The sequence below is a fragment of the Varanus komodoensis genome, unplaced genomic scaffold, assembly GCF_004798865.1.
Source record: "Varanus komodoensis strain SLA01 unplaced genomic scaffold, ASM479886v1 scaffold46_3, whole genome shotgun sequence".
NCBI lineage: Eukaryota > Metazoa > Chordata > Lepidosauria > Squamata > Varanidae > Varanus > Varanus komodoensis.
Window position 1 is genome coordinate 899,581 of NW_025336044.1, and position 13,042 is coordinate 912,622.

The 13,042-nt window shown below is 57.5% G+C and overlaps 1 protein-coding gene across 1 annotated transcript in view; it reads left to right on the forward strand.

Moving 5' to 3' along the window:
• The window catches only part of IGDCC4 (immunoglobulin superfamily DCC subclass member 4), a 39,923-nt gene extending 27,395 nt beyond the window's left edge, over positions 1-12,528 (forward strand). The window contains exons 12-21 of the mRNA XM_044444997.1: positions 1,845-1,952; positions 3,034-3,217; positions 4,676-4,803; positions 5,475-5,645; positions 5,794-5,931; positions 6,104-6,209; positions 7,960-8,182; positions 9,944-10,126; positions 11,522-11,689; positions 12,208-12,528. Of these exons, the coding sequence (XP_044300932.1) occupies positions 1,845-1,952; positions 3,034-3,217; positions 4,676-4,803; positions 5,475-5,645; positions 5,794-5,931; positions 6,104-6,209; positions 7,960-8,182; positions 9,944-10,126; positions 11,522-11,689; positions 12,208-12,528 (1,730 nt within the window). The remainder of the gene's footprint in view (positions 1-1,844; positions 1,953-3,033; positions 3,218-4,675; positions 4,804-5,474; positions 5,646-5,793; positions 5,932-6,103; positions 6,210-7,959; positions 8,183-9,943; positions 10,127-11,521; positions 11,690-12,207) is intronic.
• Positions 12,529-13,042: the final 514 nt, after the last annotated feature.

Consider the following 13,042-nt stretch of genomic DNA (forward strand, 5'->3'; position numbering starts at 1 on the left):
ACCACGCAGTAGCGTGGCCAGTTAGCCCGTCGTGGTCCCCTGTGATTTGCAAGGGGCCCTCTGTCCTCCAAGCCCCCGCTCCTCCCACTCTTCCCCATCTGGACCATCGCGGTTGCAGCTGCCGCCAACAAGTTTTCAGAGCAGACAAACCCCCCTGTGCAGCGGAGTCCTTGGAGGCCACAAACGAGGTGCCAGACCGCGATTTCTCCTCCAGATGCGACGCGCCAGAGAGCCTTTTAATGCTTTCCCTTGGGGGAGGGAAGGGGGGAGTGGCACCAAGTCCCCCCGTGCCCTGCCCCAAGTCCAAGCGGGAGAAGCTGCCCTGGCTTGCCTGAAAGGCGCTTTGTGCGGGCCGCATTCTGGCAGGGGAAGGGAAGGAGCTGGCCACGCTCCGCAGCCAGCAGTGAATAGCCTAGCCCTTAATTAGCAGGACTCCATCCATGAGGCTGGCGGGGGGGGGGGGGGGGGAGAGTCACTTGGGAACGACACACCGCGTGCCCCGAGAGAGAATCGCCCTGTTTCCCTCTGTCTGCAAACTTTGAGCTGCTCGGGCAGCTCCCCTGAATAAGGAGGTCTTTACGAGAGGACAAAGGGTGTCGGGGAGGGGGGAGCGGAGGCAGAAGTGAGTGGGCAGGCCTGGAGGCGGCCCTTTTGGCCTCCCCGCGGGGCCTGGCTCGGAGGGCAGCGCAGCCCTCGGGGGCCTGGAGCGGGTGATGGCAGCGCCTGCCGTCCAGAGCTCATTTGGGTGCGGTGGGTTCGAGCCGCTATTTGGGGGGGGGGGGGGGGGTTTAAAAGCTTGCCTCCTTTATGCATCGGCAACAGAGAATCGGGATGCCTCAGAGCCCGGCTCCTCCCCGGGAGGGGAACACCACCCATCTGCCCCAGCAGGGGATGCTGGACTCCAGTTCCCATCAGCCCCAGAGAGTGTGACTCTAGTGGTCCGGGCTGCTGGGAGTTGCCATTTGGGGCATGCTGGGTGGCTGGATCGGAACCAAGTTCTCCTGCAGGCTTGAGGCTCGGTGCCCTGGCCGGGGCAGAAGGCCTTTTTAATGGTTTCCAGAGAGCATGTGCCAACTCTGGGCTTCCGAAGAAATTGTGGTGTATCATTGCAGTGATATCCAAACATGTTAGCTAGACTTCCAAAACTTTTAGCGGCAAGCCTCTTACACCGCTCAGCGAGGGATCCTGCAAGGGGGGACTCCAATCAGCCAGATTCAGGGGAAAAAACAGAACAAAACAGAGTCCCCCTCGAAAAGACTGAACCGGAGAACAAAGAAGGGGGCCCGCTTTTCTGGCTCCTGAAGTTGCGGCGTTGCAATGCCACAGCGTTCTGCATGACGGAAATATGTGGTTGCGAGAGTCGTGCTGTTTACACAGGTACTAGGAGATCACAAAGCGTAGAGAGCTGGCAAGGAGGACCCCGTGCAGGTGGCCAGAGTGTCTTCTCTGCCCAGCAGCAAAGCACAACAGAGCATTCGTGCCTCTCGCTTGCGGACGTGATGCCTGATAGCGGACGCTCAAGGGCAGCAGGCACGGACCTTGGGCCCCCTCAGCATCAGGAAAGGGAAACTCCCTAGCTGCATGAAGGCAGACCGTCCTGGTCAGAGAAAAGCTAGCTAACCCTGTTGTACTCATGCAAGCAGCTAGACTTAAGTGCCAAGCGAAACAAGCAGCTGAAAGGGCTGGAGACCCAGGCCTGACCTTGTGGGGTCCTGGCCTGTTAATGAAACCCGGACGTTTCATGCCTGAAAATGGGTGATCTTTGCCACACTTTTGCTCTCCCAAGCCAGGATATTCTTGTCTTGTTCGACTGGCTCATTTGCTCCTCTGTTTCCTCCATTCAGTTCCTGGACGGCTCTACGAGGTGAAGGTGGTGCCGTTCAACAAACACGAAGATGGCTATGCAGCTGTGTGGAAAGGCAGGATGGAGAGAGCGCCTGTAACGGCCGCAGGTGGGTGCTGCAGGAGGGTCTGGGCCACCAGCATTCAAGGACGGCTCGCAGAACACGCTCCCGCCATCGGGAAAGCGCGTGGATGAGAACTGCGTGCAGCGACAGTGACTGGAAGTTTGCGTGGAGGTGAAACTGATGCTGAGGGGCAGGCTTTGATTTTGCAGCATGCCAGTTTTTAAAAAACAAAATAGCTTTTAGAAACCTAAAGTTGAGTGCAAATTAGGAGCAGGGGGCCTGGAGCATGCAATGAGCGGCTGGTTTGTTGCATGGAGGTTTCCTGGCGGTTGAAATTCTGAGGAAGAATGCACTGCAACAGAGTCCATAGAATCACAATGCTGGAAGGGGCCCTGGAGATCGTTTGCTCTAAGCAGGCGCTCCGTTGCAAGGTACCTCTAATTCCTCCTCCTCCTCTTTCCATGCTGGTCTGGATGGTGACTCAGATGCTCAGCCACATCCCAGAACAAGTCAGCCCTTGGCTGCAAAAAAAAAATTCCCCCTTGAGAGTGAAGTGGGAGAAGCATCATTTGAGAGCCACGTCCCAGTTCACCCTCTGGGTCTCTGATGCCTCGTTCGGGGCAGCACATTTTAAGATGTTCTCACACACCGGACTGAGTTCCGTGAAGGGTGACGAAGATGATCAGGGGCCTAGAAACTAAGTCCTGCGAGGAAAGATTGAAGTCGAAGTTCTATCCTTGCAAAGAGCCGGTTGAGCAGGGATGTGGTGATAAGCTTCCTAATGGACAGAGCAGCCAAGTCCATGGGCTTCCTGTCTTGTGAGGCATTCAGGCAAGACTTGACGGATGGACGTCAGGGATGCTTTAAGCTGGAATATGATGGGGCTGCTGTCCCCACCCTGGGGGCCTTCAGAGGCATTTGGACCGCAGTCCCCAGAATTCCCCTCCAGCCGGCCTGTTGACTGGGAATTCTGGGTGCTGCAGTCTGAACGTGTCTGGAAGGCACGAGGGGGGGAAGGCTGCAGTAGGGAGCTGGGAGATGGCCTTGGCCGCCCGCATGACCCCTTTGAACGCTGGGGTTTTGTGCCTCCCTCGTCTGACTCCGTTTCCCTTGATGTCCCCCTCAGAGCCCCCAGTTCAGAGGGGCCCACCGCTGCCGCCAGCGCACGTCTACGTAGAATCCAACAGCTCCACGTCCATTTGGCTGAGGTGGAAGAAGCCCGACTTCACCACGGTGACGATCGTCAATTACACCGTGCGGTTCAGCCCCTGGGGGATGAAGAACGCCTCGCTCGTGACGTACTGCACCAGGTACAGGGATGCGGCCGAGCCCGGGACGGAGCTGCTTTGCAGGAGAGGCCGCTTGAAACATTTAAACCATTTATACTCCTTTATTGTGTCAGCTTGAGTTATCTGGTGGCCTCGAGGAAACCGGGGTGGGGAGCAGCCAAGGGTTGCTGGTGGTTGCTCCCAATATTGGCTTTCTCTTGGGCTTGCTTTTTGCATGTCTTCTCACGCGTGTTTCCTTACAACATGCCGCCTCTCCAGCCCTGAAGACGTTTTGGGCTACAACTTCTGTAATCCCTGACTGGGACTGGAATTCTAGTCCCCACAGTCTGCCCCGCGCTGGGTCACTTACTCCTCTATTTGTCTGTCTTATTTACAAGGCGTTTTCAAAAGGTTTCTGCACTATTATGCTTTATATAGGACAAATCTGTGGATTTCCGTTTCTCATGTTTTCAGTGTGGAGTTTGTTTCATCCCATTTCCACATCTGTTACCAAAGCAAGAAAGAAAACTGCATTTTTCCCATTTCTGTGCACATTTATCCTAATATATGCAATTTTGTGTGCAATTTTACTTAAAGCACACACTTTTTGCAAGTGTTTTTCATTAATATAATGCTTTGGTACATATGTTTTAATGGAAGGACAGCCTTGCAAAATTCAAAGAAGTGCAAACACTGAAGGATTCGTATGTTTCAGCTGGTACATTAGCAAGTGCAAATTAATTGGATTTGCATACAAATGCCGGCCAAACAAAGTTCTTCCTGCTCCTTAGGACCCGCTCCCCATTCTTAGAGTTCTTTGGCACCTCTGTCCTTGGGGTTGCTTGCAGTTTGCTTCTTCAGCGGAAGACCAGGGATGTGTCTAGCAATGTTCGCTGCTGCCAGGCCCTTGGCCCATCGAGCCTGATGTTGCCAGCACGGACTGGCAGCTGTCCAGGATTTTGGGTACCCGTTTAAAAGAAGCCAGGGCAGATGCACCGGGATCCTGGCTGCAGGATCCGAGGCATGGCAGAGCCTGAACCGAGCCCAAGCTCAAGGGGGAACTCAGAGGCGGAGTCCCAGGCGAGGAACTGCTGTGCTTCCCAGCTGCTCAACAGCAATGCCCCCCCCCCCCCCCCCCCCAGCACCCCGAAGCCGTCACGAAGGGGCAACGCTGCCTCGCTCTTGCTCCCGGCTTTGCGCTGGAGCTGACGGTCCCCACTCTGGGCACAGCCGCCGCTTCTCCAGCCGGGGCAGGTAGCCACTCGGCAGGGCGGGCCTCCCCCTTGGGTCAGGATCGCTGCAGGATGCAGGACCAGCAAGGTGCAGCCAGCAGGGCTGGGCAGGTGAAGCAGGACAAGGCGAGGAGGTGGGCAGGGGCAGGCCCCGAAAAGGCAGCTGCTCCTGCAGCCAGCTCCACTGCTTTGGCAGCTGCCGGGCACCTGCCCACCTGTCGATGGCGCTGTGGCTGCTTCTCCCGCCCGGTGTTCCCTTTCCTTGCAGCTCTGACGAAGACATCCTCATCAGCGGGCTGAAGCCCTTCACCCGGTACGAGTTCGCAGTTCAGTCAAACGGCGTCGGGATGGACGGGCCCTTCGGGAACGCGGTGGACCAGGTCACCCTCCCCGACCGTGAGTCAGGGCTGCAGGCGCACCTGCCCTCTCCCGGCCCTTCCCCGAACCCGGCTCCACACAAAGGCCCCACCTTCTTCTTTTCCTTCAGAAGGCCTAATTCTGCCCCCCTGCTGCTGCTTGTTTCATGTTTGAGTTCCCACTCTTCAGCTAAAAAAAAACAGACTGGCTTCCGCCCAAGTAAAAATGCTAACAAATTAAAATGCAGAGGAGGGAACGATTTCCCAGCAGGACAACAAACTCGGCACTGCCGGAAAGACAAGTTCTTCTCCCAAGCTCACCAGATTCTTCTTGCTGTGGATTTTATCTGGCCAGGCTGCTTCTAGGTTCTGTTCTGTTGTTGCTGTACATGTTAGTGTATTCTGGTTTGTTAGCAAGGAGCCACCACTGAAAAGGCCCCACCTCTCCACCCGCTGCCTCTTTTCCGTTGAAGAGGGAACCCGAGGAAGGGCTTCGGAGGCACATCTTGCCCTCTGGGCCTGGATATGCGAACCAAGGGCAGTCTGCACGCGGGTGGGCGTTGTGCGGCAAAGCGTGGGAAACCAACACCTCACTCCTGGTTTCCCCTCTGAATGGAAGGGTGGGCTCTGCTTGCATTTCTTTTAGCGCTGGGGTTGGATCTTGCGAGGTTGCGAAGCCATGCCCTGTTGCGCTCCCTTCCCTTCTGGCAGGGCCGTCCACGCCTCCCTCTGACTTGCGGCTGCATCCCATCAACCCCTATGCGGTCCAGGTTCACTGGTGCCCCCCCTCCGAGCCGAACGGCATCATCGTGGAGTACCTCATCCTGTACAACGCCAACAACACGCAGCCCGACGAGATGTGGACGCTCCTGACGAGAGAGGGTCAGTCGGTGGGGATGCCCCGGGGGACCTCCGGTGTGAGTGCTCAGCAGAGGACTCGGTTCCCGCGGGTTCCTGCTCGGAGACCGCAGCAGTCTTGCTGAGTGAGCCCGAACGGGTGGCGTGCGTCCTGACTGCCTCTCTCGTTCAGGCAACATCTTCAGCGCGGAAGTTCACGGGCTGGAGAGCAACACCCGGTATTTCTTCAAGATGGGAGCCAAAACGGTTGTTGGGTCCGGTCCCTACTCCAGCGTGAAGGATGTACAAACCTTGCAGGAGAGGCTCTCAGGTACCGGCTTCTCGGACCTTCCCTCTTGCAGGACCGCTGCTCTGCATGAACGCGAGCCGCTGTCCGCCCCGCTGGAGGCACCCTCGCCACCCTCTGGCTGTGCTTCCCGCTCCCGTTGGCTCCTCCTCTCGCCGGAAATGGTGACGCTTCTCCCGTGTCCTTCCCCTGCTAGATGTGCTGGAAGTTCACTCCGTCACGGGGATTATCGTGGGAGCTGGTCTTGGGTTGCTCTGCATCCTCTTCTGCATGTGCACCAGCTTTTGCAACAACAAACCAAGGTAGGTTCTGCGCCACGTTGGCCAGAGGTGCCCAGAGCTCCCGCCAGATTGGAGGGAGCTGCTTGCGGTGTCTTTCTCTCTGCTCTCGGGAGTGCGGCGGGTGGGAGAAAAGAGCCACAGACCTCCCTGCTCTTGATCAGCTGCCAAACCCCCTGCAGAAGTGGCTGGTGGGGACGCCACCCCTGCTCTCTGCCGTCTCCAATGGTTTGCGGTTTCTTTAACAGCCCTGAAACGTGGTACTTTTTTAAAACTGGGAAGTGCATGCAGCTTTCATGACCGCAGAGCAAAGGAAGGGGAAACAAGCATTTTTAGATTCCTGCCGGGAATTCTGCACTATTTCCCGGTTTTCCTTTTTCCCAAACGTGCCCATTTCTCATTCCATCCCTATGCCGTGCTGTTTCAATTTCAAACTGACCGCACTTCTTTTGGCCTTTTCACTTTGTGGTCCGATATGCACATTTGGAGTAAGGCCCCTTGCATCCCATGGGATTTACTTCTGAGTAGATGTTGCCTCATATATTAATAGACTTTGAAAAGGGAGAGGACGGCCCAGAACTTGAAGTAGATCTCTTGACAGCACGAAAGACACTCTTCTGTCACACGATGCCTTTGAGAGTCTGGTGCTTGCTTTCTGCAGTTATACTGTATTGATGACAGGTCCGGTTTCCTTTTTAAACCTCTCTATTTCCGGTCAATCCTTTGCTTAAAAAACAAGGGGGCTGGGGATGGTGGAGAGCCAGCGCCAGACTCACAAACCTTTCCCCAAGCATACTTGGCCAAAAATACGCAGGACTGAGATACCTCTGCAAGGTGGAGTGTGGCTTGTAGCCCTGAACACGAGTCCCTGAAGGAGGTCAGGAGAGAGAACACTCGGAGGAGGGCCTTCTCTGGAGTGGCACCCTGATTGTGGATTACTGTAACACGCTCTGCATGGGGTTGCTCTTAAAGACAGTCTGGATACTGCAATTGGTTCAGAACAGAGCTGCCAGATTGCTGTCGGGGGCTGGTTGCTGTTCTCACATAACGTCGGCCTTTTATCAGCTTCACTGAAGTCTGGGCCCAATTCACCTCACTTCACTGAAGTCCGGGCCCAATTTAAGGTGCTGGTTATGACCTATAAAGCCCTAAATGGCTTGGGACCAGGATACCTGAAGGAACGTCTTTTTCCCTACATGCCCAGCCGCCCCTTAAGATCTGCAGCAGAGGCCCTGCTCCGGGAGCCCTCCCTGAAGGAGGTCAGGAGAGAGAACACTCGGAGGAGGGCCTTCTCTGCGGTGGCTTCCCAGCCATGGAATGTGCTCCCCAGGGAGGTTCTCCTGGCACCAATGTTACATTCTTTTTGGCATCAGGCAAAACCCTTTTTATTTTCCCATTATTTTAATGTTTAATTGATTTTAACTGGAGTTTTAATATATTAACCGTTGGATGCTGTGGGGCTTGTTTTCTTCTACTCAAATTTTGTACGCCATCCTGAGACATTTGTAGGGGACGGGATAGAAAAGCTTTTAATAAATAAGTAAGCAAGCAAATAAATAAATAAATCCACCTGCTTTTGATTTTTAAGCCTTGGGGAGCAGAGTTCGTGTTTACTAACAAAGCTGAAAACAGCCGTTCCCTTTCTCCCTGGATATCCCTTGTGATGTGTGTTCCTCAGCCTCCTCTCACGCGTGGGGCTCCCCAGAAGTGGGGTGGAGGGGAGCATGTGGGGGCTGCCAGCGAATGCTGATGCTCTTCCTCCTGCTCCCCGCAGGGATGCCGTGCCGGGCCTGGAGGCCCAGGCCCCCGGGAGCCAGGCATATGCTCAGCACGACCGGCCGGCGGCGCCCCTCCCCGTCACCCTGTCCAGCTGCCACGAACTGGAGTCCCTGGTGAGCCCGGTCCCCGACGATGCTCCCTCGCCACCGGCAGGCGGCACGGACCCGTGCAAAGCGCAGGGCCCCCTCCTCCGTGGCCCCCTCGACGCCAAGCGAAAGGTATTGCCGCTGGCCGAAAGCCCCCTCCGGCGGGAGCCACCCTGCAGCCCCTCCGAGGGAAACGGCCTCCGTGCTCCTGCAGGGACGGATCCGGTGCTGCTCCCTTGCACAAGTCGCAGGCGCAGGAGGGTGCCGTCTGTCGATTCCGGCTTGCAACGCCGAAACAATGCTTCACCTTGCATTGTTGCTGGGCATGGCTGGAGATTAGTTTGGCGGTTTGCAATCCAGAGCCCAAGCTGGCCAATCTCATGGGTCCCTGAGGGGTCATTTTTGTTTAAAACCCTGGTGGGGAACCTGTCACCCCTCAGTGTGGTCAGGTCCCCACTGCCTGCGCCAGCAGGACCGCTGGCTCCAGCAGCGGGCTTCCACACGCAATGTCCATTTACTGCTGTGGCAAGAGGCAGATTTAAAAGCCGCAGTAAATCGGGCACAGCACAGGCTGTCCTCTTAAAGCTTGGGAGAATGAAATGACCCGAGCACTGTCACCAGCGGGACGGCCTTGTGGGGAGTGTTCCCAAACGGAAGTGCCACCACCTAGAAGGCCCGACTAGCGCGAATTGCCACCCGCCGCCTTTCCAAAGGCAGCAGCGCCCGGGGCAGATGCGGACAGAGCAGCACATCCAAAACGGCTCTCCATCAAGTGAATCAGCTGAAGCCTGCATGGAAATGAATTGGAGGTGGAACATTTTCTAATGCAAGAGAAACATGTTCCAGGCAGCCCATACAGCTGACAACCCGGCCTGCCTCCTGATCACGGCATAAGAAATGTTTGCCCACAGTGGTGCTGGTGAGAGAGAAAGGGCAACCAGCCACAGGCCTCACAGTGTAGCGGGGAGAGAGTACGCACTTTTTAAACATTAAGCTGCTCTTCTCGCAACGTGCTCATGACTGCGGAGCGCACACTCGCTTTGCACGAGGAGGGTGCGTGGCAAACGCGCCACTGCTCCCACGAGAAATGCTGCCAGGTTTCTCAAAGCCTTAGATGATCCTGGAAATGCCTTTGCAAGGACCCCCGCCAAGCCCTTCTGCAATTCTCAGGGCTCTCTGGGAAGCGGCCTGGTTGCATCGCAAAGCACTTGGGGTCCCTGGAAAAGAGAGAGAGCCCTGCGACAAAGGCTGGCTGCTTGCGGCCTAGAGCCACACGGAAGGGAAGGACCAAGCTGGAGGGCCCAGTGGGAGGCTGCGCAGGCCGAACTGGAACAGCAGCGAGCAAGCCGAGTGGCGACCGCCCCGCTCAGGCTCCGCTGGGGCTGGTGCCCCTCGGAATCCGTCTTGTGCTCCAGTCTGCTGCCAGCATTTTCTCTGGGGCGCTGCAAGAGATCCTGGCACAAACTCGCTTCCCTGGCTTCCTCCTCCTGCCTCCGGAAGGAGAACGCTGCGAAGCACCCAGGTGCCTGTAGCCAGGGGCCGCACCTTCCGCAGACGGACAGGTGCGTGTGTCCTCGCAGGCATCCAGCTATGGTACTTTTGTCCTGCCTGCAGTTTCTCTCTGGCCGTTTACTCCCAGCGAGTTCTTCCTTTGCCGTGGTGCCATCCTGGCCTTTCCTCTGCATGCCCACCCCCGCACTTAATTCTTCCCAGTTTGTCCGGAGCACTTCATTTCATTACGGACTGATTAATTGTCCTCATTTAGATTACTCGGTTATGTCTGTCTTTGTAGCCCATGGAGAACGTGTCAGAGGATGAGGGAGACGAGAAGAAGTGGGGGGAAATGCGCAGGATGCCTCCTTTCTTCAGCCACTGTTTCTGCTTGGCCTGCAGCTGGCCCTGAAGTACCGGAGCAGCAGTGAGCACGCCGGAGCCCAAGGAAAGGGCGGCTGGCGCTTTCGCTTGGCAGCCAGCGCCGTCAGGGTGGAAATTCTGTTAAAGCCAGAAAGGGCGTATGTGCACAGGAAACCGGGCTTGGCTCTGGCTTCCGTGCCCGCCTCGGCCACAGATCCATTCGTGATTTGATTTGTGTCGCACCTTTCTGCCCAGACGGCCGCTCGGCGCAGCTTTCACCCAAGCCTTGCTACGTAACTAGGTGTGCCCTCAGCTGGATGAGGCAAGATTGGCAGCCTTCATCCGGACAGAAGGTTTGGGTTCGGGTTTCTCTCCCACACTGTTACCGCACGATTGCCCTGCCAGAAGGGACCAGGGTCTGCCAGGGCCCTGTAAGGCTGAAGCAGCCCGCCGACCTCCCCTTTCTTGCGTGCAGTGGCTGTGAGGCTTTTGCACGGGCTTTGAGCTGGGCAGGATGCGGTCCTGCTCTGTGTGGCCAGCCACTAGGGGGGAGCAGATACCCAAAGCTGTGCTTAAACCCACGCAGAGATGGGACTCTTCAGCACCACCTTCAGCATTCAGTGAGAGAAGGAAAGAGGCAAACTGGAACATCTCGGACCATCTTCAAGAGTCTCCTAACGGAGTTGCTGGGAAAATGTGGGCAAATCTGGGTCTGCCTATAGGACATGGGGAGGGGTGGACCTTCCCACGCAGTGCCCTGTTCCATCTGAGCTATTCTGCCTCGGAACAAGAGGAACATCCTGTCTTGTCCCCCCTCCCCCTGAAAGCCGCCAAGAGACCCCGCATGGGCTTGCAGGACAAGAGAGCATGCCCCCATCGGCAGGGCTGGGGTGCTTTTGCTCCAAAGTCTTGGGGTGTATTTTAGAGGGCTCGGTCTCCTGAGGACATTCCTGTCTCTGAAAAGGGCGCACAGACAGGGGAGAGGGGCGCTTGAGTTCCAAAACGAAAAACCCATCAGGCGGAAAGAATCAAAGGGCAGGAGGAGGGGAAGCTCATGTGAGCAAAAGCCAGCTAGTCTACGAGGATCGGATGTGAGAGACAATCAGAGCTGTGGAACTTTTTAACTTTCTATTTAGCCTCCCGTAACTTGAGCTCCGGGTGAAAGATTCAGGGGCCCAGCCCTGCAGAACTCTCCAGCACCAGCTCGGCTGCTTCGCTCATCATGCTTTCCCCGGGCACCTTGAATTAACCCTAACCCGGCCCGGCTTAGCTTTTAAAATATGAATTTGGTCCATTCTAGCCACCCGAATCGGCTGGATAAAACTCTGCTTTCCTGGCTTCCATCCAGCTGTTGCTTTAATCCTTTCATTTCCTTCCACATAAGCCGTTCTTGACAGAGCAGATAGCAATTTCTGTGAGGGCGATTGGAGAATAAATTCCACGTGCATCCCCAGAAGTGTGGCATAAAGTTCGGAATTCATTTTAAAAACAGTGGCGTTTTTCCTGCAGGAAGGCACTGTTCTGCTTCCTGCGGCCGGCCTGGGGTGCGGATCATCACTGCCTGGAGCTGTTGGGCATCACCTGTCCAGTCACAATAATCTGCTTTCCATCCCACAGCCTCCCTGGGAGAAAGCACTGACCAACTGGGCCAGTAGAATTGCTGGTTCTGGAGAGGCCCTTCCGGAAGACCCCAGACCTGGCCTGGCCTTGAACGGCTCGTTGAAGACGGCACCCAACGGGGGACAAAAGCTCTTGTTGCAAGCCCTGGCCTACGAGACTGACACGGTGCGTATGCCCGGCGGTGGGTCACTCCCTGTGCGGACGCACTCCTTTCTGTTTCAGGGGCTCGCCTGGCACGGGGGGACGTGAGGCGTGTTTTGGCCCCCGGCTCCTGCTTGCCAAACCAGTTCCCTGGTCGGGCAGAAGGCATTCTGCTCCATAAGCGGAGCACATTTCCAGGCGCTGTGCCGGGTCGGGTCTTCCTGGCTGCAGCGCTGGGGATGCATCTGCCCGGCCCCGCTGAGCTCACGCTGCCAGCTCCCGTCCACCCCACAGAGAGGGCAGTGGCTCTGTCAGCCCCAGTCAGCCCCTCGCTCGCCGCATCCGCCTTCTCCACCACCACCGGGAATCTCCGTGCGTTTCCTGCTGACCGCTTGGCCTGGCCCAGGGTAGTGCTCCCTTCGCCATGGTGGCCAAGGGGATGCCGGGCCCCGCGGGAAAGCCATGGGGCGGGCAGGCCCCCTATCCTGCCTGCCGGCGTTTCACCGAGGCGCCCTCTGCCCCGTCTGTTTCCACTCCAGCAGGACGCAAGCCGGGAGCTCCCGCACAGCGGTGTCGGCCAGGTGGAAGCCGAGGTCCTTGTCCATTCCGATTTCTCAGCACAGGGCCAAGACAGCGGCACCCACTTCCATGCCCAAGACCCGGCGGCGGCTCTGTCTGAAGACCCTGACCTGGGACCCCTTCCCATGGAGGGGTCTCCCAGCAACCCCAAGCAGAGTTGCAGCCAAGATCCCCCAGAGCTGGGAGACCAGAGCGGCCCTCGGGCCCCGGACGCCAGGCCAAGGACTGATGGGCAAGCATGCAGGACCGTGGCCACCCCCCTGGAGATGGCCACGGGGGTGTGAAGGCCTGGACTGCGGGGGCAGTGGGGATGCCGGCCCCCTCCAGGGATGGGGAGAGGGCCCACAGGCGGTCCTGCCCCGTAGCCGCTCCAGCATAATCGGCTCGCCCTCGGTGGCTTGTGCTCAGTGCCCTTGAAGAGAGCCCTGGCGAAGCCCCTGAGCACGTGGAACTAGAAGTAGCTATCGGATTCCAGTATGGCTTAACTCTTGGTGGTACGAAACCGCCTCGCCGTGCGCCCTCTGGAGGAGACGGCCAGGCCCCCAAAGCGTTTGCTGAAGGCACCTGCCCCCACCTCGCCCCCCTTTCAGGGCTGCTCTCCCCGTGCTTCCCACGCCTCCGGCAGAGGATCGAGCGATCTGCGAGGGGCACAGTGGCCTGGGTGGGCAGTGCAAGGCCTCCCAGAAGCCGCTTCCCTCTGGCCCCAGCTGGCCCCACGCGTGCCATGGGCCTGGGTGGTGTGGGCCCAGGACAGGCGAGGGACCTGCTCCGGCTCTTGCGGGCCCTCTTGGCAACCGA